At 42.9% G+C, this 21005-nt stretch overlaps 1 protein-coding gene across 3 annotated transcripts in view; it reads right to left on the bottom strand.

Annotated features, from left to right (window-relative positions):
* The window catches only part of CDH23 (cadherin related 23), a 914269-nt gene that overhangs the window by 452967 nt on the left and 440297 nt on the right, over positions 1 to 21005 (bottom strand). For all 3 annotated transcript variants that reach the window (XM_083146306.1, XM_083146304.1, XM_083146305.1), the window contains exon 11: positions 15405 to 15593. In XM_083146306.1, the coding sequence (XP_083002432.1) occupies positions 15405 to 15593 (189 nt within the window). The remainder of the gene's footprint in view (positions 1 to 15404; positions 15594 to 21005) is intronic.

Here is a 21005-nt window from a genome sequence, read left to right as displayed (position 1 = left end):
ACCAAAAAGTGGCAGGACTCAGAAGGGAAGGAGTGATATTTGGATTTTGCAGCACAAATTCTGGTGGAATGTTGGTGGGTGCTATGTCGCATTAGCAAGACCCCCAAAGCACCAATACAGTGGAACCCCCCCACAAGTGACCCCATTTTGCAAACTACACCCCTCAGGGAATTAATCTAGGGGTATAGTGTACATTTTAAACCCCCAGGGGTTTCACCAATTTTGATACAACTGGGCAGTGAAAATGAAAAATTACATTTTTTTACACAAAAATGCAGTTTTGGCTCAAAATGTTTCATTTTCAGAAGGTATGAAGGAGAAAAAGCACCCCAAAATCTGTGCCCCAATTTCTCCCGAGTACGGCAATGCCTCACATGTGACCAAAAAAATACCAGTTGGGTGCATGGCAGGACTCAGAAGGGAAGGAGTGATTTTTGGATTTTGCGGCTCAGATTCTGGTGGAATGAATGGTGGGTGCTATGTGGCATTAGCAAGACCCCCGAAGCACGGTGAAATTATGAACCTAATAATCCATAGATGTGTGGTATATTTTAAAACACTCCTTTATACATAGGCCGGGTTTGTCGGGGCAAGTGTCACACTGGAAAATAGTTTGCTTTCTTATTCCCTTTTTATAGCAAACTTTGCACCTTTTTTGTGTCCTGCCCTTTTTTCCAGTGGAGGGGATTTCATCAGGAAAATGCTGCCCTGGTACAATACGGGGGCCAGTACTAGAAGTACTGGGGCCCTCTGCCTGCTGGTTCCCAAATATTAGGCCCTTTATGACTTCCTCTTGAAAGTGCATAAATGTCCCCCTCTGGCCGGTAGAACGGAATAGCACGTAAGCGTTATACAGTGCCATCTGGATGATATACACGGCCAGCTTCTTGTACCAGATTTTTGTTTTCCGCAGGGCACTGTACGGCTTCAGTACCTGATCTGAAAGATCCACTCCGCCAATGTACCTATTGTAATCCAGGATACAATTAGGTTTTGAGGTGTGGGTACTGGTACCTCGTACAGGGACGGAGGTGGTACTGTCTCCGTGAATTGTTGTCAGTATAAGGACATCCCTCTTGTCCTTATATTTGACTAACAACATATTTTCGGTGCATATTCCCCTGCTTTCACCCCTTCTCATTACTTGGGCAATGTGCGTTTTTGGGAGGCCTCTTTGGTTCTTGCGCACAGTACCACAAGCTGCTGTACCTCTTGAACCAAGGGCCTTAAACAGGGGGATGCTAGTGTAAAAGTTATCCACATAGAGGTGATAACCTTTATCCAGGAAGGGGTGCACTAAATCCCAGACAATTTTTCCACTAACACCTACGAGGGAGGGGGGGCATTCTGGCGGTTCAATTCTTGAATCCTTCCCTTCATATACCCTAAACATGTGGGTGTACCCTGAGGTGCTTTCACACAGCTTATACATTTTTATGCCATACCTTGCCCTCTTACTGGGAAGGTACTGGCGGAATTTAACCCTTCCTTTAAAATGTATAAGGGACTCGTCAATACAAATAAATGTTTCAGGGATGTACATCTCTGCAAATTTGGCACTGAAATGATCAATGACCGGCCTGACTTTGAATAGCCGGTCAAAGGTGGGATCATCTCTGGGTGGGCACTGTGCATTATCGTTGTAATGCAAAAATTTAAGGATCATCTCAAAACGAGCCAGAGTCATGGCCATACGGTAAAATGGGGTGCTGTACAGAACATCTGTACTCCAATATTGCCTAATTTCTGGCTTTTTTACTATGCCCATATGAAACACCAGACCCCAAAACGTCATCATCTCTACTGCATCTACAGGGGTCCACCCAGCAAATGATGACGTGGGGTTTTGAGCAATAAACTGCTGGGCATATAAATTAGTTTGGTCCACCATTAAATTTATAAAATCATCAGAGAAAAATAATTTGAAAAAGTCAATTTCTCTGAGACCTGTGGAATCAAATTGGATTCCTGGCATGGCCAAAAACTCAGGAACCTGGGGCTCAAAATTGTCTGGTGGTGGGGTCCATACGAGATCAATTATTGGGGGGGGGGTCTCAGCTGCTCTACGGGGGCGTCTTTGAGGGGGTCCCTCATCACTAGAGGAGGAAGAGGAGCTTAAGATGAATCCTTCAAATTCCCCGCTTGCCTCACTGGCTGTGTCAGAGTCAGAGGCAAGCATGGCATATGCCTCCTCCGCTGAATACATTCTTCTGGATGACTGGGATGACATTTGGGATGACATTTGGGATGCCATTTTTATTTTTGTGTTTCTGGTAGTGAAATGTTTCAACACGTGTATAGTGTAGGGGGGGTACAAACTTTATTTCAACCAGGGGGGTATGTAGTGTGTAGTGTGTATGTAGTGCAGAAAAAAAAAAAAATACTTTATACAGGAATTTGATCCCAATAAAAAAAAAAAAAAAATTGATGGGGTTAAAAAAAAAAAAAATTTTAAGGGGTTAAAAAAAAAAAAAAAAAAAAAGGTCCTGCGCCAAAAATTGAGCACAGATGTTGGTCAGTAACGTCCGTCACTGAACAGCGCTCAAAGGCAACAGGAATTTGATCAAAAAATAAATAAATAGATCAACCCTGTGCCGAAAAAGCTGATCAGTGATGTACGTCACTGATCAGCGCACAGTGGCCACAGGACACCCACAAAATCACAGTGTGTGTAAAAAAAAAATTAAAAAAAGACCCCACAGCACCCTCAAAAAAAAAAAAAGGTGATCACTGATGCGACACTGATTACCAGTGAGGGGCAGCAGGTGCACAACCTTTGGTGCAACTGACAGTGCAACTGGCAGCAACTGACAGGTATATATAAAAAAAAAAAAACCTCTGCACCCCCAAAAAGTTGCTGATCACCTCAGATATAGTGATCAGCACAAAAGGCGGGGGCAGCAGACACAAAATATAGCACTCTCTATCACTTTCTGTCACTATCTCTCTCTATCTCTCTCTATCTCTCTATCTCTCACTATCTATCACTCTATGACACTGCAGTAGCAGCACTGACAGTTATATATATAAAAAATAACCCCTGCACCCCCAAAAAGTTGCTGGGGGTGCACAAAAGGGGGGCAGCAGACACAAAATATAGCACTCTCTATCACTCTCTGTCACTATCTCTATCTCTCTATCTCTCACTATCTATCACTCTATGACACTGCAGCAGCAGCACTGACAGGTATATATATTAAAAAAAAAAACCTGCGCCCCCAAAAAGTTGCTGATCAGTTAATTTATACTGATCAGCACAAAAGGGGGGGCAGCAGTCAGTTATATAAAAAATATATAGCACAATCTGTCACTATCTCTCTATCTCTCTCTCTCTCTATCTCTCTATCTATAACTCTATCACACTGCAGCAGCACAAAATATAGCACTCTCTGACACTATCTCTCTCTATCTCTCTCTATCTAACGCTATTACTTTGCAGCAGCACAACACAGGAAGTCACAAGTAGTAACAGGATCCAGGAAGCATCCAGCACGCTACAAGTAGAGATCAGGTAAGTATTTTGCAAGGATCAGGTCAGTATATCACGGCAGCTAGGTACGCTGACCGCACTGCACGCAATTCCAGACCGGAATGGCGTCTGCAGTGCAGTCACCGTTAGTTTAAATCCCCCTCCATGGCTGTGATTGGTTCGTCGGTCCGACGAACCAATCACGGCCTTTGGGGGCGGGCGGGGTGAGGTGGGGTGACACCAGTGTCACCCTTACACCCCGTGGTGATTGGTGCTGTACTTTACAGCACCAATCACCTCCGATCCCTGTGTCACCGGCGAACGTTATTCGCCGGTGACACAGAAAACGCTGTAATTGGCTGTTCACACTGAACAGCCAATCACAGCGATCGCCGACGGGGGGGCGGCATCGCAGCCCCCCCTGGGCATGCAGGGACATGTCTGCTGTCAGGGACAGCAGACATGTTTAAACTGTCACCGCGTCTATAGACGCGGTGACAGTTTAAAGCCATGACGTACATTTACGCCATGTGTCGGGAAGTACTTCCCGACCATGACGTAAATGTACGTCAAATGTCGGGAAGGGGTTAAAATTGGGTCGGAAAAATCACATCGAATCGCATCCGATATCGCATGCGATGTGATGCGATTTTCCATAGGATTCAATGTTAACATAGTCCTGTTCATTTCCCCACTATCCAAGTGGGCATAGAGTTGATTTTATAAAGTGTGGCGAGCGCAGCGAGCCCCGCGAGGGGACGCGGATTACTTAAAATGTTTTCCGCGTGCGCTCGCCACGCATACAATCAGAAAATCGGGCGCCCAGATACTACATAAGTACCGATACCTTTATATGTTTGATCCAATCCTCTCTATAGTGAGTTTGGGTATGAATAAGAACTAATGTACCCACCCATGTGAGTGGAGTACGCTACCACTAGTTTTTCTATGGTGGTTGCTTTGCGGCATTAGATTGTACATACAACACCATTTTATGTTCCTTTCTTTTTTTGCATGGTACCATCTGCTGAGATTGAAGTTGAAATATAATATATATCAGATTTTGCCCCCAAAAGAGCCCCCCATCAAAAGGAGAGTCATTTTTATTACCCACTTATAATCTTGTGTGTGTGTGGTGATTGGGTTCTCTTTAGGGCTAGTGCATATCCACCTCTACCCTTCTATTCCAGTACTCTAATAATGAATTGTTATATTACAAATGTTTGTGTCACCTTACGGTCTTTGCTGCCACAAAGTTTCTTTGCCTTATACATTTTTGGTTTCTTCCCTAGGATTTCAGATCATAATTACTTAATGGACACTCTCATGTTATCGTATTTTCTAGCTTCTAATGCATTTATATTTTGTTACATTTGACCCCTACCTTCTTTCTGTCGAGTCCTAAATTATCTCATGCTCTCCATTTGACCAAAATTCAAATGCACATATTGTAGTGACACCAACACATTCTCAATACAATCCTCTATTCTTTACTAAAAGCTACTACATTCCAATAACTCTCCCCTCCCATATCCTATTCTCTGGTGATTTCTTTATTTATGGTGCATAAACTCAGTCCTAGACAAAGAATCTTCAGCCATATCATGCAGTCTATGGAGGGGGGGGTTCAAATGTTTACTTTTAGGGCGGCATTTTTTTCCCACCTCTCAAACACAAGCATCTGACGTCTTTGAAGTGATGGCCGGGTGTGCTATTCAAATGTTTTTTCTTTAGATGTCTAATCTGCTGTAATTTGTCTTATTCCGTTTTTAATCTCACGCCCATTTTATCCACTTTTAATATCACAGATTTCATATATCTTATTCCTCTTTTTTTCTATTCCATATGTTGTTCCACCCTGTTTAACCCTGCCCACCGTGTTTAGCCCCGCCCTGCTAGTCTATTTAGCTGCAGTGCTGCATTTTACGGGAGAAGAAAAGTGGAGCAGTGTGGAGTAGCGGCCTATGTGAAAAAAGTTGCCCCCGTTGAAGAGAGGCTTACGAGGTTTCCCGGGTGTAAGGTAAGGTTTTTTTTTTTTTTTATCTGCCTTTTCCCCATTGCTGCCCCTAATTAGATGCCCACAAGTTTATTCTGCCCTCTGCCAGGCCATGCAAGTTTGCCTCCCCCTAGTAAGCAGATGCCCTCACCCTACCAGACCCTGATGTGTCCTGCATCGTGATTCTGAAAAGCAGATGTGGAGGCAGACGGGTGCCACATTCAGGGAACCACCATGGAAGATGAAGAGCGGAGAACGTGTGCTATAGCCTGCCGCCCACAGTAGAGAAACCGCTGCGATGTGCAGGGAGCTGGAGCATACTGCCACTGGGCGGGATTCTCTAAAATCCGCAGCCCTCTTCGCCGGCCACCGCATTTCTAATGACCGCATATTCTCTAAAATATGCGGTCATTAACGCAAGGGACAGCTCTTGCGGTAAGAGCTGTCCCTTGCGATGCGGCGCCGTTGCTGGACTTCCGGGTCTATGACCCGGGAGTCCGTCTGCGCATGCGCAGACTGACGCGCCGGCCGCAGGGCATGCTGGGAGGGATCCTTGACGGATCCCTCACACAGCGCTGCGGTAAGAAGCCCATAGGCTTCTGCAGGGAACCGCCAGGTTTTGCTGGCGATTCCCTCCGCAGCGGTGACACTGCGGAGGGAGGTCAGAGAATACAGAAATGCGGTAAAAACAGAATCTCGCCCACTGTCCCTACAAGGTGATCTGCCTGTCACAAACACACACACACTTGTGAGACTTGTGTATGAAGGAGTTGGGGTGGGGTGGGGGGAGTTTTTCCAGTATATTGTCATTAGGTAGACACTATTAAGGTCAACATGCATTTGGTCTACCACTGATGGTTTAGGTCATCACATAGAAAATGTTGACACAAGCATTAGGTTGACAATGGTAAGGTAGACAGTCAAAATGTTGAAATGGGGTTTTCATGTGTCTTTGAGCTGACATGTGCCGACAGGTGGTATTTTATGAACTTCCATCCACTAGAGCAGTGGTTCCCAACCCTGGTCCTCAAGTACCCCCAACAGTGCATGTTTTGCAGGTCTCCACACAGAATCACAAGTGCTATAATTAGCTCCACCTGTGGATCTTTTCAAATGTGCCTGAATAATGAGTGCACCTGCCGGGTGACCTGGAAAACGTGCACTGTTGGGGGTACTTGAGGACCAGGGTTGGGAACCACTGCACTAGAGCGTGGAGGGAGAATAGAATAGTGTGCCAAGTGTAGCAAGGCACAGAGCCTGAAGCATGGCAAGCACAGCGAGCCATGCACGGGGATGTAGTACACTCTTTCAGTGTCCATGTCGACTGTGATTCAGGACAAAAAAAGTGAAAAAACCCATGTCGATCTTTTGACTGTCGACCTTCCCATTGTCGACCTAATGCTTGTTTTGAGCTTTTGACCCTGTCAACCTTAGCCATCTAAAAAAGAAAAACATAAAATAAAACATTTTTTTTTTTAATGAATAACACTTTTATCACCACCCGCACCCAGGTGAATAAAAAGACGAGAAAATGATCAAGTTTAGACATCAATTAAAAGTGAAAATTATCACCAAACATTTGAATAGGAATCCCATTAAAAATGACTGTGAAATAAAGATGTTCAAAAAACTGTCAACTTTTAAAGCCGGGGAAGAATTGAATATCTCACTAATATCAGAAGAAAAAAAGGGAGAATAGGCGTGCAAAAGGGAAAAAACATCATCTGAATACCCCCTATGGCTATCCAAACCTCATTGTGGCCCACCAGAATTATGTGTAAATTTACTAAAGCTTCTAAAAATTAAGAGAGATGATGTGGCACATAGCAACCGGGTGCCGGATGGGGTCCCGACAGTCGTGATCCTGACAGTCATTAACCCGACGTCGGGATCCCGACTGTTAAAACACCGATGGCCGGGTTCCCGACGGCCGTCAGCTATTTTCCCTCGTGGGGGTCCACGACCCCCATAGAGGGAGAATAGGTGGCGAGCGTAGCGTAGCTCGCCACCGTGCCCGCAAGGGGCTTTTTTGCGCTTGCCACGCTGTCTGACACTGGCCAGTCAGGATCCCGACGTCGGGATAATGACTGTCGGGATCCCGACTGTCGGTGAAACAAACCACACCCATAGCAACCAATCAGATTCTGGCAACAATTTTATATGATGCCTTACAGAAATGATAGAAATAATCTTAGAAGCTTTAGAAAATATACCCCTTAGGGACAGATTTATTAACACTTGGACACACATGCTGATCACAGCAAAAACTAAATAAATAAAAATAAAATGTAAAAAAAACATTCTCTCCTGCCTAGGGACCAGTGACCAATGATGGCTGTCAGACATCGGGCTCCTGTGACCTATGGTGCAGTAAATAATGCTGCATAGTTGCAGATCACTTTATAGTACTAGAGGGAACAGCAGCATTGTGCCGTGATGACCGGCAATCCCCCAGGAGCTCTGATCACCCATCCCAGTGTATGTGGGTATAACTATGGTGGTGGTGGTGAGTTACAGTGTAAGGGGGTCATCGTGACAGGCAGCGGCGTCAGTGGTGGCGCACACACAGCCAGTACTCATGTTATTTTTTTATGGAAAATCCTCCAATAAAGCTGTGGAGAGTATTTGAAGAACAAGCTCTGTCCCTGTATGCAATAATTGCTACATTTGTGTGATGTAATCAATTATCGCATTGCAGATTGGGACCATATTGGGGTCTATTCAAGTACGTAATGTGAATTGTTTGTCAGTACCTGTATACTCACCTTTGTGGTCCATTATGATCGGCTCCAGCTGTTGACTCGGCAGTATGTGGAGTAGGGCGGAGTGAAAAAACTGAAATTGAGAAATTAAAAATAGGCTAGTGTGGGAAAGTTGTGACTTGACCTGAATAAGAAACATGCAAAAGCTTCTTGATCTGAGTCAACATCTTCTGTTCTGGCAAGAGGCCTGAAGTTTCACTTTTTTGGTGAAAATGATGAAATCTGTGAAGATGCTCCGATCTAGTTAAAATTATGTCATGATGTCTTAGAGTGGTTTATTAATATACTTTAGCTTAGTAAAAAAGATTATGAGTTTGTCCTAGTGCAAAGTAACTGACTTTGGCGGGAGAAAAAATCCCTGATAAATTACCCATTTTTATGGTTTCAATTGTGAATATGGTGTTTTCTCCGGAACATGTTTTTTTTTGGGGGGGAGAGGATGCTCTGTAATTGATGTGATCAAGAAAAGAAACTTGGTGGAAAAAAAACAGGGTAAATCCCTTTTGTTTGCCTTTAATAGAATAGTGCACCTATGCGTCTTCTAATGTCCAACAAACTTTACTGAATGCTCCAGTAAGCTCAGTAACAATGCATTACACTCTGTTCTTTAGGTTCAGGATTTAAAACACTTCTGTTTATTGTCTTTACTTGTGGCAGTTTATTTGTTTGAAAAACAGTTTGCATCCCCTATGCTGGGAACATGAAAGGGCTGCATTACGGCATATAGTTATGCCAAAGATAAGGCAATATATTAACAGTTAAATACATTGAAGTGTATTATGATGTATTAAACAAATACATCTAATGTTTAGTGACATTTAAAATGATACATTAAACAGTTTACATTGTTACATGTAATACTTATTATAACAGTTACTGTTTTTTCAATAACAGACTGCAACAGTTATTTCTTATTAGCAAGATCTGACAACCAGACACTATTGATAAGACACAATGGGGCAGATGTATGAAAGATTGTTATGGGGAAGAAGGGGTATCAGCGCACGTTATGTGCACTGATGGCACTTCTCACCCATGTATGATGGAGCCAGCATAGGCGTGCGCACATTGAGTGTTAAGGGTGCACAGGCACCCCCTAATGCTGTGCCCCCACCCCACACTTATTGCTGCTAGTAATACCAGCAATACCTTTTACCAAAGACTTTTGCTTTTTAGACCTGTATTCCATTAAAATAAGCGCCCATCAATCAATTACTGTATGTGTGTTTTGCATTATTAATTGTATTACACCATTGTCATATCACTACAGATATGTGTCATCCAGATATGATTTTGGCTTTATTTGCATGTACTGTTACACAGAGTAATTAGAAGATTAAAACTGAAATAGGCAGGATATAATGGTGTGGCTGAGAGACGTTTTATATTGTAGTGAGTGCACGCCTGATTGGCGGTGTTAGACAGACCCAATGGCGGTGTTAGATATGCCCAATAGGTGGTGCTAGGCACGCCGCTTTGACAGTGCACCCCCTAATAAAATGTGCTGCGCACGCCTATGGGAGCCAGCGTGTGGTAAAGGACAGGGGCGCTATGCGCCCCTGTCCATATAGGTGCTGCTATCTAAATGTTAGCATGCCGAATGTATGAACGGTCAGCATCATTACTAGTGAAAAGGTAATAAGGCTTTTCTGTGAACTGTTGTATCACTGCCTTCTGGCCCTTATTCAAACCTGATAGCAGTAAAAATGTGTTCTCAAAATGGGCAAAAAAATGCTGCAGTGCAGCATGTACTGTATATGCCGTAATGCAGCCCTTTCATGTTCCCAGCATAGGGGATGCAAACTGTTTTTCAGACAGTTTTTCAAACAAATAAACTGCCACAAGTAAAGACAATAAACAGAAGTGTTTTAAATCCTGCACCTTAAGAACAGAGTGCAATGCATTGTTACTGAACTTACTGGAGCATTCAGTAGAGAGTTTGTTGGACATTAGAAGACACATAGGTATTCTATTTAAGGCAAACAAAAGGGATGTACCCTGTTTTTTGTTTCACCAAGTTTCTTTTCCTGATCACATCAATTACAGAGCACCCCCCCCCCCCCCAAAAAAAAAAAAAAAAAACATGTTCCGGAGAAAACACACAATATTCACAATTAAAACCATGAAAATGGGTCATTTATCAGGGATTTTTTCTCTCGCCAAAGTCAGTCACTCTGCACTTCGACAAGCTTGTCTTTTACTAAGCTAAAGTATATTAATAAACCACTCTAAGACATCATGACATAATTTTAACTAGATCGGAGCATCTTCACAGTTTTCATAATTTTCACCAAAAAAGTGAAACTTCAGGCCTCTTGCCAGAACAGAAGATGTTGACTCAGATCAAAAAGCTTTTGCACGTTTCTTATTCAGGTCAAGTCACAACTTTCCCACACTAGTCGATTTTGAATTTCTCAATTTCAGTTTTTTCACTCTGCCGTAATGTGGAGTCATCCGACAAGTCCCTTCTGCACACGTGCCAGCCTCAGAGGTCAATAAAAGGCTATGAGGGCTGCTGAGACTTCAGGCAGTGGAGAAAGTGCCTGGTGCCAGAGAGAGAGTTGTTTTGCATTGAGATACAGATTGCGCCATCCTGAAATGAAGCATCTATACACAGCTGTGGAATTGAAAGCAGATGACTTCATCTCAAAAGTATGGCCTTGTGCTTCAGCCAAAGAGTGGGGGTGCCACTGGAGAGGTCAGGAACTTCTCCATGGTAACCTATTTTGCGAATGACTTAAAGTAGAGAAAAACTTCTCTCAGCTCTGTGAATAGACCCCATAATCAACGCACATCTGCATCCTTAGATGCTGAGGATCCTATATCAGTCTTTGCTATCTTGTGTGTGTACAACTCTCATGAGACACAAGAAGGTATGGGCTGCACTACTAATGTGTTGCAGGTTGCAGATAACTGTGTGTATACCAGATGTGACAGTCAAAAAAACTCTGGGCCAGATGCACTAAGCCTCAAAAAGTGATAAAATGGACACTGATAAACAGCCAGCCAATCAGCTCCTCCCTGCCATGTCACAGATTGTGTTTGAGAAATATCAGGTAGTTGCTGATTGGTTGGTTATTTATCACTTTCCATTTTATCACTTTGAAGCTTAGTGCATCTGGCCCACTAGCTGAAGCTGGTATAGATGGAATGAGGGATGACACTGAGGATATAAAGAGATCAGTGATCGAAGACCAGCTGACCTAGGTCCACTGGGGAAAAGCTTATACCAAGAAGGAGCAGAGACCCTAGACCAGATATTCCCAACTTCGATTCTCAGGCACACTATCAGTGCAGGCTTTAGTTATATCCAGGTTTGAGCACAAAATGCTAAATCAACATGACTAAGATATTGGGACTGTGCCTTGGTAGCGTGCCTTGAAGCCCGTGTTTGGGAACCCTTGTCATAGACCAAGAATCCAAAATAAACTTCAGAAATAATCTTACATAAGGAACCAAACAGCTAGAAACTAGCATGTTGGAATTATAGGGTTAACTGAGATTAATGCTTGGCACCCGTCTTTTGCTTAAAGCATGTTTAAATAGTCTGGTGGGAATAGCAAGGTCTGGAGCTAATGATGCAAGTGGAGATTTGAAATCCTGGATGGGAAGCCTGATGCACAAATGCTGGAGACTAGACAATGCGTCATCACAAATCAAGGGTAGAGGCATGAGGACAGCTGTGAAGAGACGCACACAGCATTTCCCTTATGCAAGCAAGACAAGCGGGAAACGGAGGAGAGTGACTTTATTATCAGAGAGGTCCTATCAAAAAGCCTACTTGAAATGATGTGTAATCTTGGAGAACTTCCCAAGCTTCCAAACAAGTAGGCAAGTATATGTAAAAGGAGGGTTTGTGCACTTGCACTGCCAAAAAACTGGTTTAAATCACCTGCGATCCACACTGAACAGAAGGACACCAGGGCACAAGGTAATATAAAAAAATATTTTTATATAAGAAAAGACATATAGTACACTAATAGACAAATAAGAATAATAAGAATATACATGTACGTAAAAATATATAGGCAAATACCATATATTCAAAACAAGGGTTACTCATGTGCAAATGAGGCCCAAAATAGCAAAGATGGGTTTTAAAATAGCCAGCAACACCAAATGGATCATGTATTCCACATATAAGCGTATAAGCACAGTTAGTGTATAGTAGCACCAGCCGGATGGTTATAGCAGAGATGGATGGGTTAATGGAAATGAAACAAGGGTTTAGTAAGCCAGAGATATTTGAAGGAGTTATTAGTGTAGAAGCTCAATGCAGAATGCCTGATTAGCGCATATAACGCCAGATGATGTAAAGTCAGGTAACGCAGATACTTCCTTTGAATATGCTCACCCTCCTTGATGTTTGGAGACGGAGGGGCGGGGAGCCCGGATGACAAAGGGCTCAACCCGCTGCAGATGGTAACTGGTGTCCTTGTATTCCCAAAGGTGCGGCTGCCGGGCCGTGAGCCGATCAGCTGGTAGTAGCGGCTGTACACGCCGGACGGGGATTTGCAGCTGAGAGCCGGGGTAGGCTGAATGCGGCGCTGGATCCGTGATTCTTGTAAGCGTGATCTCACGTTGTTTGGTGTGCTGGTGGAAATGACCTTGACGCGTTTCGTTCCCTAGCAACGGGAACTTTTTCAAGACGAAAGTATAAGTATATGTAAAAGGTTTTATTTTTCCATAAGCAGTAAAAGTATAAGAACAGCCTCAGCATTTTAGTATAAAATGAGATAATGGTACAAGCTTCTTGATATTTTACATTTTATTTTAAGCAGAAAAATGTTCTACCTTTATTATCCCCTAAATAACCTGCTGTAAAACCTTTAGTATAGCTCACTTTGAAATCTTGCCTACATTTTATTTACAGTGGCTTGATGGCATGATGGAGTAGTGAGATGAGAGCAACATAAGCTTCCTGTTGAATTTTGGTTCTCTGATAGCCAATGATGCAGTCAAATTAATTAGGGTAATTAGTCCACTGGCTTCACTTGAAGCTGAGAGATCATTTTATAGAAAGGTACCTGTGAGAACCGAGACATCTTTCTCACTGCAAGCTTGAGGACTCAAAATGACTATTTAACAAGAATGCCTGGAAATGACCTACAGGTAATAGAAATGCTGTCAGCTACTGGATACAAAAACCATGTCCTACAGAGGATCATGCCCAAGAAGAAAAAATCCTCAGAGATTTACTTGTGCGTCATTAATACCAATACAACCGACATGGGATTGTCTTCACTGTGATTTTTGTTATTGCTTGTCAAACAACATTGTTTTTGTTTTCACTATACTTGAAAAAAATCATTGTTGCCATATTAAATCAGGAAAACAAGATAAAATACACTGTAGACAGAAACAGATCCAGATACACTTCCCTGATTTTGAATTTCTATCTTGATATCAAATGCTCCCAAAAGAAATCTGTAGTATGATGAGGTAAGAAAACGAAAGGGACAGGTGGCAAACCAACTGGGATCCCAGAGATACATAGCAGAACCATCCCCAAAGGTCTTTCAGAAGACAGGCAAAGAAAGAGCATTAAATGGATAAGAACGTTGAAATAAGTACATATGGGAAACTGAAGTCAGGCCATCATAGAATATGTGAGAGATTGTAAGATGATTGCATTGGAGGAGTGTGCCTCATTACATGTCTTATGTAATGAGTATGAGCTGCTCAGAAAGTAGAAGGAAAGACTCACCAAATCAGCAAAACAAATATCAAATATATAAAATAGCTACTGAAATATATGTTAAATAAATGTGTAGTAAAAAAGTCTAACAATTTATCAACAAGAATCCTACAAAAATATAGTATACAATTATTTAGGTACGTAGGGACTGATGACGAATTGTGTGTAAAGCAAAAAGAAAGAGCAAATAACTGTGTACTTTGGTAAAATCATGTTTCACTGCAGATGTGAATATATAAGATGGGCTGAGATTCAGATTTAGGTGAGGCGTGTCCAAATTCAAATCTAAATTGCAGTGTAAAAAGAAATCTGGCAAGGATTTTTAGTCTACATGCAAAATCAGCCAATATTCACCCCCTATTCCTATTTTATTATATACAGTATGCCCATTCTCATAATTGTTTCCTAAATTGAAATCTTCTAACTTAAGGTAATCGTCATTGAACTACCAGCTAAATTCTTCTTAACCCCAAGTGAATTTGTTAAAATAGGTGTGAAAACTGCCAAGCAAACATTTTTATTCATTATAATGACCTGTAATGTTTTCCTTATATAGGAATTGTAATCTTTTCTACACGTCTTTTATTTTAATTTCTATAACAAATTTGAGCTACACTGGCAATTTAGAGGATATTTAGATTTCTCACAGAGATGTTGGCACTCAAAGGACATAGGCCCTCATTCTAGTTGACTTGCAAAGCTGCGGATTTAGCAGTTTTGCGATACAACCTGGGATGTCTTTCTGCCCACAGTCCACTGCAAATTCTCGGATTAGTGATGCATGCTGAATTAGGACCAATATATGCAGTGCACTCTATAGCAAAGTGGTCAGCTACTGTTTTTTGCTTTAGAGAATAACCCAGTCTTAACCTCTGAAATTCTGCAAATAAAATACAGAATGTGGTGGATATATTTAGTTAAGTCTAATCCATTTATTTCAGGTGTGACTTTCAGCCACTGAAATACAATCCTTACAAATAAAGTAGTGACTTTACTGATTCTTAGGGCGTTATTCAATCCCAGGTCATGACTGTGGGCGGGCCCAACAGCCGTGACCTAGTCCCATTTTCGGCCTGCTCGATTGCAACTTGGCAGGCGTGAGCTCGACAATCCACAGTCATTCTCGGAAAAACGGGCCCGGCTGCTTTTAAAGTCAGCTTGTTTTGCCGAGATATCTGTTCAATGCTGTTGGGAAAGACAGCATTCAATAGGCACCTGCCACTATTTCCCCCATCGGAAATAGCAGCGGGGAATTTAACACCCCCCTTAAAGTTAGATTTTTGAGCAGTTTCTCAATACCAATGCTGAAGGCTGCAAAACTTGCTCTCAAACCCATCTGAAAATACAGTGAAGTAGTCACATCTTCAGTTTTTGGTATATCTATGTTTGTCTTATATCCATGTTGTTTTATATACGTGTTTTGTTATATCCATGAATTATTGAAAGGTTTTTAATTTATGAACATATGTGTTCCCTTACCTCATCTTTATCCTGAACTTGGATATACAGGGGCAATGCAAACCCCAATTGTGCCAATTCCGGAATACTGACTGTATATTCGGAGCTATTAAACTGTGGGGCATTGTCATTGATGTCAATCACTAGAATATTGAATGTGGTTCTCACGGTGGCATCAGAAGGGCTTCGATCATCCAGGAGTTCAGTCCCCTTAGGAAAGAGAGAGAATAAAAGCTATAGTTAAAAACAGACTACTGTATAAATGTCCATTGGCAGTATAAAGGAGAATAGTAGTATTCGACTTTAGTGTCCCTTTAAAAAATGTGTTGATGGAAGAATAACATTGATGGTGCATTACTCTGGGGGGGCGTGGCCACGGCGGTGCGGGTGTGAGGAGGTCGGTGCGTGAGCTCCCTGGCAGCCAGATGGACCCTACCTTGTGCTGATTTGTATGCCGCGCCAGGAAGCCATAGCCCGGTTAAACCAGCCACAGATGTCCGGTCTCTGAGCCATAGATGTCCGGTCTCTGAGCGGCCCTGACTAAGTGACGAATGTTGCTCATGAACCACGTGGGAGCTGACACGGCATGAGGGAGAGCTGAGCGACGTAGACAGAGAGGACGTCATCCGACTGCGCCATAGCCACGTCTCCGACACCGCTCCGAGTGAGAGCCGGAGACGCGGGAAGAGACGCGGCACACAAGCAGAAGCCCTACTGCTCACATCAGTGCCTCCGATACCGCTCTGGGTGAGAGCCAGAGCCGCCGGAGGAGACACCGTCCGTCCCAGCTCAGACTGCCCGCAACTCAGTGCAGCAGGTGTCCTCCAAGGCTTATCCCCATTCCTGACAAAGCGTCCTGGGTGAGAGCCAGAAGCCCTACTGCTCACATCAGTGCCTCCGACACCGCTCTGGGTGAGAGCCAGAGCCGCCGGAGGAGACACCGACCGTTCCCGCTCAGACTGCCCGCAATTCAGTGCAGCAGGTGTCCTCCAAGGCTTATCCCCACTCCTGACAAAGCGTCCTGGGTGAGAGCCAGTGACGGAGATGAGAGTAGCAGACACTGAGAGAAAACCTCGACACAGCAAACTACCCCTGTCAGCGGCTTTGGGGTCCCTGCAGTAGAATCCTGGCGAGATAAGGTGGAGCAGTATACAGCAGGAGAAAGTGAGAGAACCCTGCCATTTTGGCGACCACCAATCCTGAGCAGCAATCTACAACTGGCCTGGTCTGTCTGGACTTAGCCCATCAAGGTCCAGAGCTTACCCTCTCCGGTGCAGTATAATCTTTTTTCCTTTTTTTGTTTTTTTTTCTAAAACTTCACTATTACTAGTCTGTGGTACAATTATACTGCTTGATGGGACTTGATGGGGTTGTGTCTCTTCTGAGATAATTTGAGCAGGACTAAACCTATTATAACAACCTGGGCAGACACAGTTGATTGCATACAGACTTTCCATTGCCTGGCCCTCCGGCTGAGATTTTGCCAGCTTGAAAGAAAGTAGTATCTTTCTATGCTCGGGGCATTAACTGAGCAAAATTAACTTTGAACTACTGCATAAACCCAGGGGCCGGCAGTGGTGACATTCATATAAATAGCGTTCAGAACTATATCAAATAATTTTGCCAACGCAGGCGGCCTGAAGGGCAATCACTATTTGTCACCCGGTGGCTGCATATCAGACTCGGTGCGGAGGTAATATAAGCTGGTCTGCTCACCAATAGCTGGAAAAGAATAACTGTGTCAGTTGGTTAGCTAAGCTGCTGTCGAAACATATAAGCCCGCCCGGGGATCCAGGAAGAGGGTCCAAAATGGGCAAGACCGGCAATACTGCGGCGGCCGCCCGCCTTGAGAGATACGCCCGTGCCCAGGGTGGGAATCCACCACAAACCCCGACGTCGACACCACAATCGACCCCATCAAAAAATAAAAGCCCCCCCAGTAATCCAGGAATCATGCTTCAAGAAGTACTAGAAGCGATGGTGCATTACTCTGTCTGATGGAGAATTTGACACACTGAGAGACTTCTCTACAGCGGCCTCCATCTTGGTTCCTGGCAAAGTACTACAGTACACATCTCTCATGCCTGCTACCTTCTGCCGAACTATTCCCCCCCTTTAAATACCAACCCAGTGTATGTCCAATCCCCCACTGCTTTTATCTGACTTGGGGCTCCATTCTGCCCCACCAACAGCAATTGCCTGGGGGAAATCAAATATGTAAAGGTGGACAAATGCAAACACACAGGCTTACCAGCTCACAGCGGATGGCTGGCAGCCATTTCAAATATGGTCAGAGGCCCAGGATCGATCTCCTGATGGGTATTGCGCTGGACGCTGCCAATAACAGAGATGTCTATAATGGGGGTAAGCTTCTTATCTAAAGCCCCTACCACTGTATCATCTGACACAGACCGCTGCTCCTGGATTGTTGCTGATGCAGTCCACAGCACTTCACTCCAGTCTGATCCGCTCTCTTTGATATCACTGTGACTACTTGCAACTGTAAACCATAAACCCCCCCCCCCCCTGTGCCCTCGGCTCCAGTGTTGCATCTCGCTTTCCTCGCAGCAAATTGTTCTAACTGATATATATTCCTCATGGAGCGCTATGTAGCTGAGACCTCTAGGGGTCTTAAAAGTTCCCAGGTCAAAAACAAGGCAAGTGGCAAAGACAAAGGAAAAGCTCCACTTTCAGCTCCATGTCCCTGGCATCCCTTGGGGGTGATGATTTCCCTGATCAGCTAAAAGATACCGGAGCTTACTGTGCCAAATCAATCCAAAAACCAAAATAAATTTCGGACATCATCTCCTCTTTATTAGATACCAAACTTGCCCCGCTAATGGAAGCCATTACTGCTGCCACAGCACAATTAACCCAACACACAAAACATCACACTGAAGCAGAAGAACGCATCTCTACCGTAGAAGACTAACTACATATCGCTACTAATCAACTGCGGTAACCAAGACTCCACCATACTGGCCCTTACGGATAAAATAGAAGATTTTGAGAACCGCAACAGAAGAACCAAATTACGTTTATCTTATCGGTCTTCCGGAAACAGTGCGTCCCATGGACCTTTTATCTCTGGTCTCCAAATGGCTTCCTGAAAGCATGGGCGTCACTTCAGCACCCTCGCCTTGCATGGTGGAAAGAGCTCACCGCTTAGGCCCTGACAAAAAAATCCCCTCAACAACAACCCAGATTGGTCATCTTCAAACTTCAAAACTACTTCGACAAAGTCAAGATCCTTGAAGCGTATACTAAAGCAGATAATTTATGTTATGAAGGCAACAAACTACTTATTTTCCAAGACTTTTCATTTCAAGTTTCATCAAAAAGACGTGAATTCTCAGCAGTTTGTAAATAGCTCTTTTCCAGGGACATACGATTCGCTCTAATGTACCCGGTGAGACTGTGGGTTATACACGCTGGCAAGCCACACTATTTTGATACCCCAAATATGGCGAAGAACTTTCTTAATTCCTTGTCGATGGCATCCTCTCATTCTCAGCTAGATGACAATGATTGATCCTCATGTAGACTGATAAGTATCGCACCATTATTATTATAATGCCATTACATTTTGAAGATGGTTGTCCTGTTTGAAAGGAAAGTCGCTAGGACACTTTGGTTACTATTTATAAGATTGTTACTAAAAAACAGATATGTTAGACCGTTTCTGGTTCTGGAAGAGAGAGGGTCAGATTACAACCTTCCTTTCCACCCTTTCCTGGTTATACACTACCTTCTAACTTTTTTGTTTATATTGAGACAGTTTTTGGAACTGTCATTTTGGGTTCACAAAATTATAGAAAATATTGACAGATTTACACTATTATGTATGTTTAGATTTATGGTTGTTGTATGTTTTGAGACCCAATGCTGTGTATCTCCACATATTTTACACAGGGAACAAAAATTCCAGACACAGGTCATCTCAACTGCGGGATGGGACAGTGGGATGACATATTTTAGAGTTGCTCCTTTCACATTTCAACAGAACTGGTATTGGTTAACTAATGGGTACACAGAGAGCAAATACAGCTGAATCCTGAAATAAAACATCTCTCAGGCTGGTCTCTTTGTATGTGGAGGGATTAAATTCCCCTATTAAGCGGAAAAAAGTCCTGAAACATTTAAAAAGTCTTCATCCAGATGAAATGTTTCTTCAAGAAACACACTGGAATATAAATGATCCAAATCGATTACATGACTCTTGGTTAGGGGATTTTAAGAGTGCTTCTTTCCCCACAAAGACCCGAGGCGTATTGATCCTCTTTGCTAAATCACTAAACTATGAGATTATAGACAAACAGATTGATCTTGAGGGCAGATTTATATTTTTGAAATTTAATATTAATATACAAGAAATGTTCACGTTTGCTTGTATTTATGCTACCACTGGTCCAAACATCCAATTTTTTTCGAACTTATTTTTAAAATTACAAGAATGGACCGAAGGTTCTTTAATTATGGGCGGAGACTTGAATGTCATTTTAGACCCCTCACTGGATGTTTCTAACAGCCCTAGACAGGTGAATCAGAGCCGCAAGGCTCCATCCACGCTTTCACTTATGTTTGACTCCCTACATTTTATAGATCCTTGGAGATTTTTGTATCCAGTAGTTAGGGAATATTATTTCTTTTCCCATCCACACAAATCCTTTTCTCATCTAGGCTATTGGCTAATAGCAAGCCTGCTATTGCAGAGGGTATTAGATTCTACAATATCTGACATAGTGATTTTGAGACCATGCCCCATTCACCCTTAAGTTAACATTGACAAACATAAGACACTATTCTTATAATTGGCGCTTCCCTGACTACTTAGCTTCATCAGAAGACCTCAAAAATTATTTGCTACAATCCTTCCAGAATTATGAACAAGACAATAACATACATATTGATGACATAAATTTATTCTGGCAGGCTTCTAAACCAGTTCTCCGAGGCCACATATTATCTTATGTTGTTTCTAAGAGGAAGAAATTCAAATTAGACTAACACATGCGACACAAATGGTCACCTCTGCATACTCTACATTAATGGCCTCTGCATACACTACATTAATGGCCTTTCCCTCTGAAATAGGTTAGCATACAATGATGCAAAATCTGTCTATGACACGCTATGCACTGAACAAGCCCAATTATGTTTGTCACACCAGTCCAATACATTTTTTAGATGGGGTAATTATCCTGGGAAGTTGCTAGCTAACCTGGTAAGATTGCAATCACTACCTAACCTTATACCCTCCATTCAAACAGCTCAAGGAAATATCACTACCTCTCAAGAAGAAATTAATGTTGAATTCCTGGAATTTAAAAAAAAAACTATACAGAGCACCACCTGACTGCCCTAAACAAGGCCTTGAGTTTTTGTCCCAAGCAAATCGTACACCACTTACTGTGGATGACAGAGAAATCCTCACTTCCCCCATCACTGAACTGGAAATAGAAACCGTAAGTAAATCCCTTCCTAATAGGAAAACGCCAGGTCCTGACGGTATGTCAGCTGCATATTATAAAGTACTATCCCCCAAACTAACACCTCACCTCTCTTAACTTTATAACTCTATATTAGCAGGTAATTCAGCTCCCCAAATTTCAATATTGCTCG

Source organism: Crinia signifera, chromosome 6 (genome assembly GCF_055691185.1).
Source record: "Crinia signifera chromosome 6, ASM5569118v1, whole genome shotgun sequence".
Taxonomy (NCBI): Eukaryota; Metazoa; Chordata; class Amphibia; order Anura; family Myobatrachidae; genus Crinia; species Crinia signifera.
The sequence above is the reverse complement of the archived record's forward strand: the minus strand, read 5'-3'. Positions and strand labels throughout refer to the sequence as shown.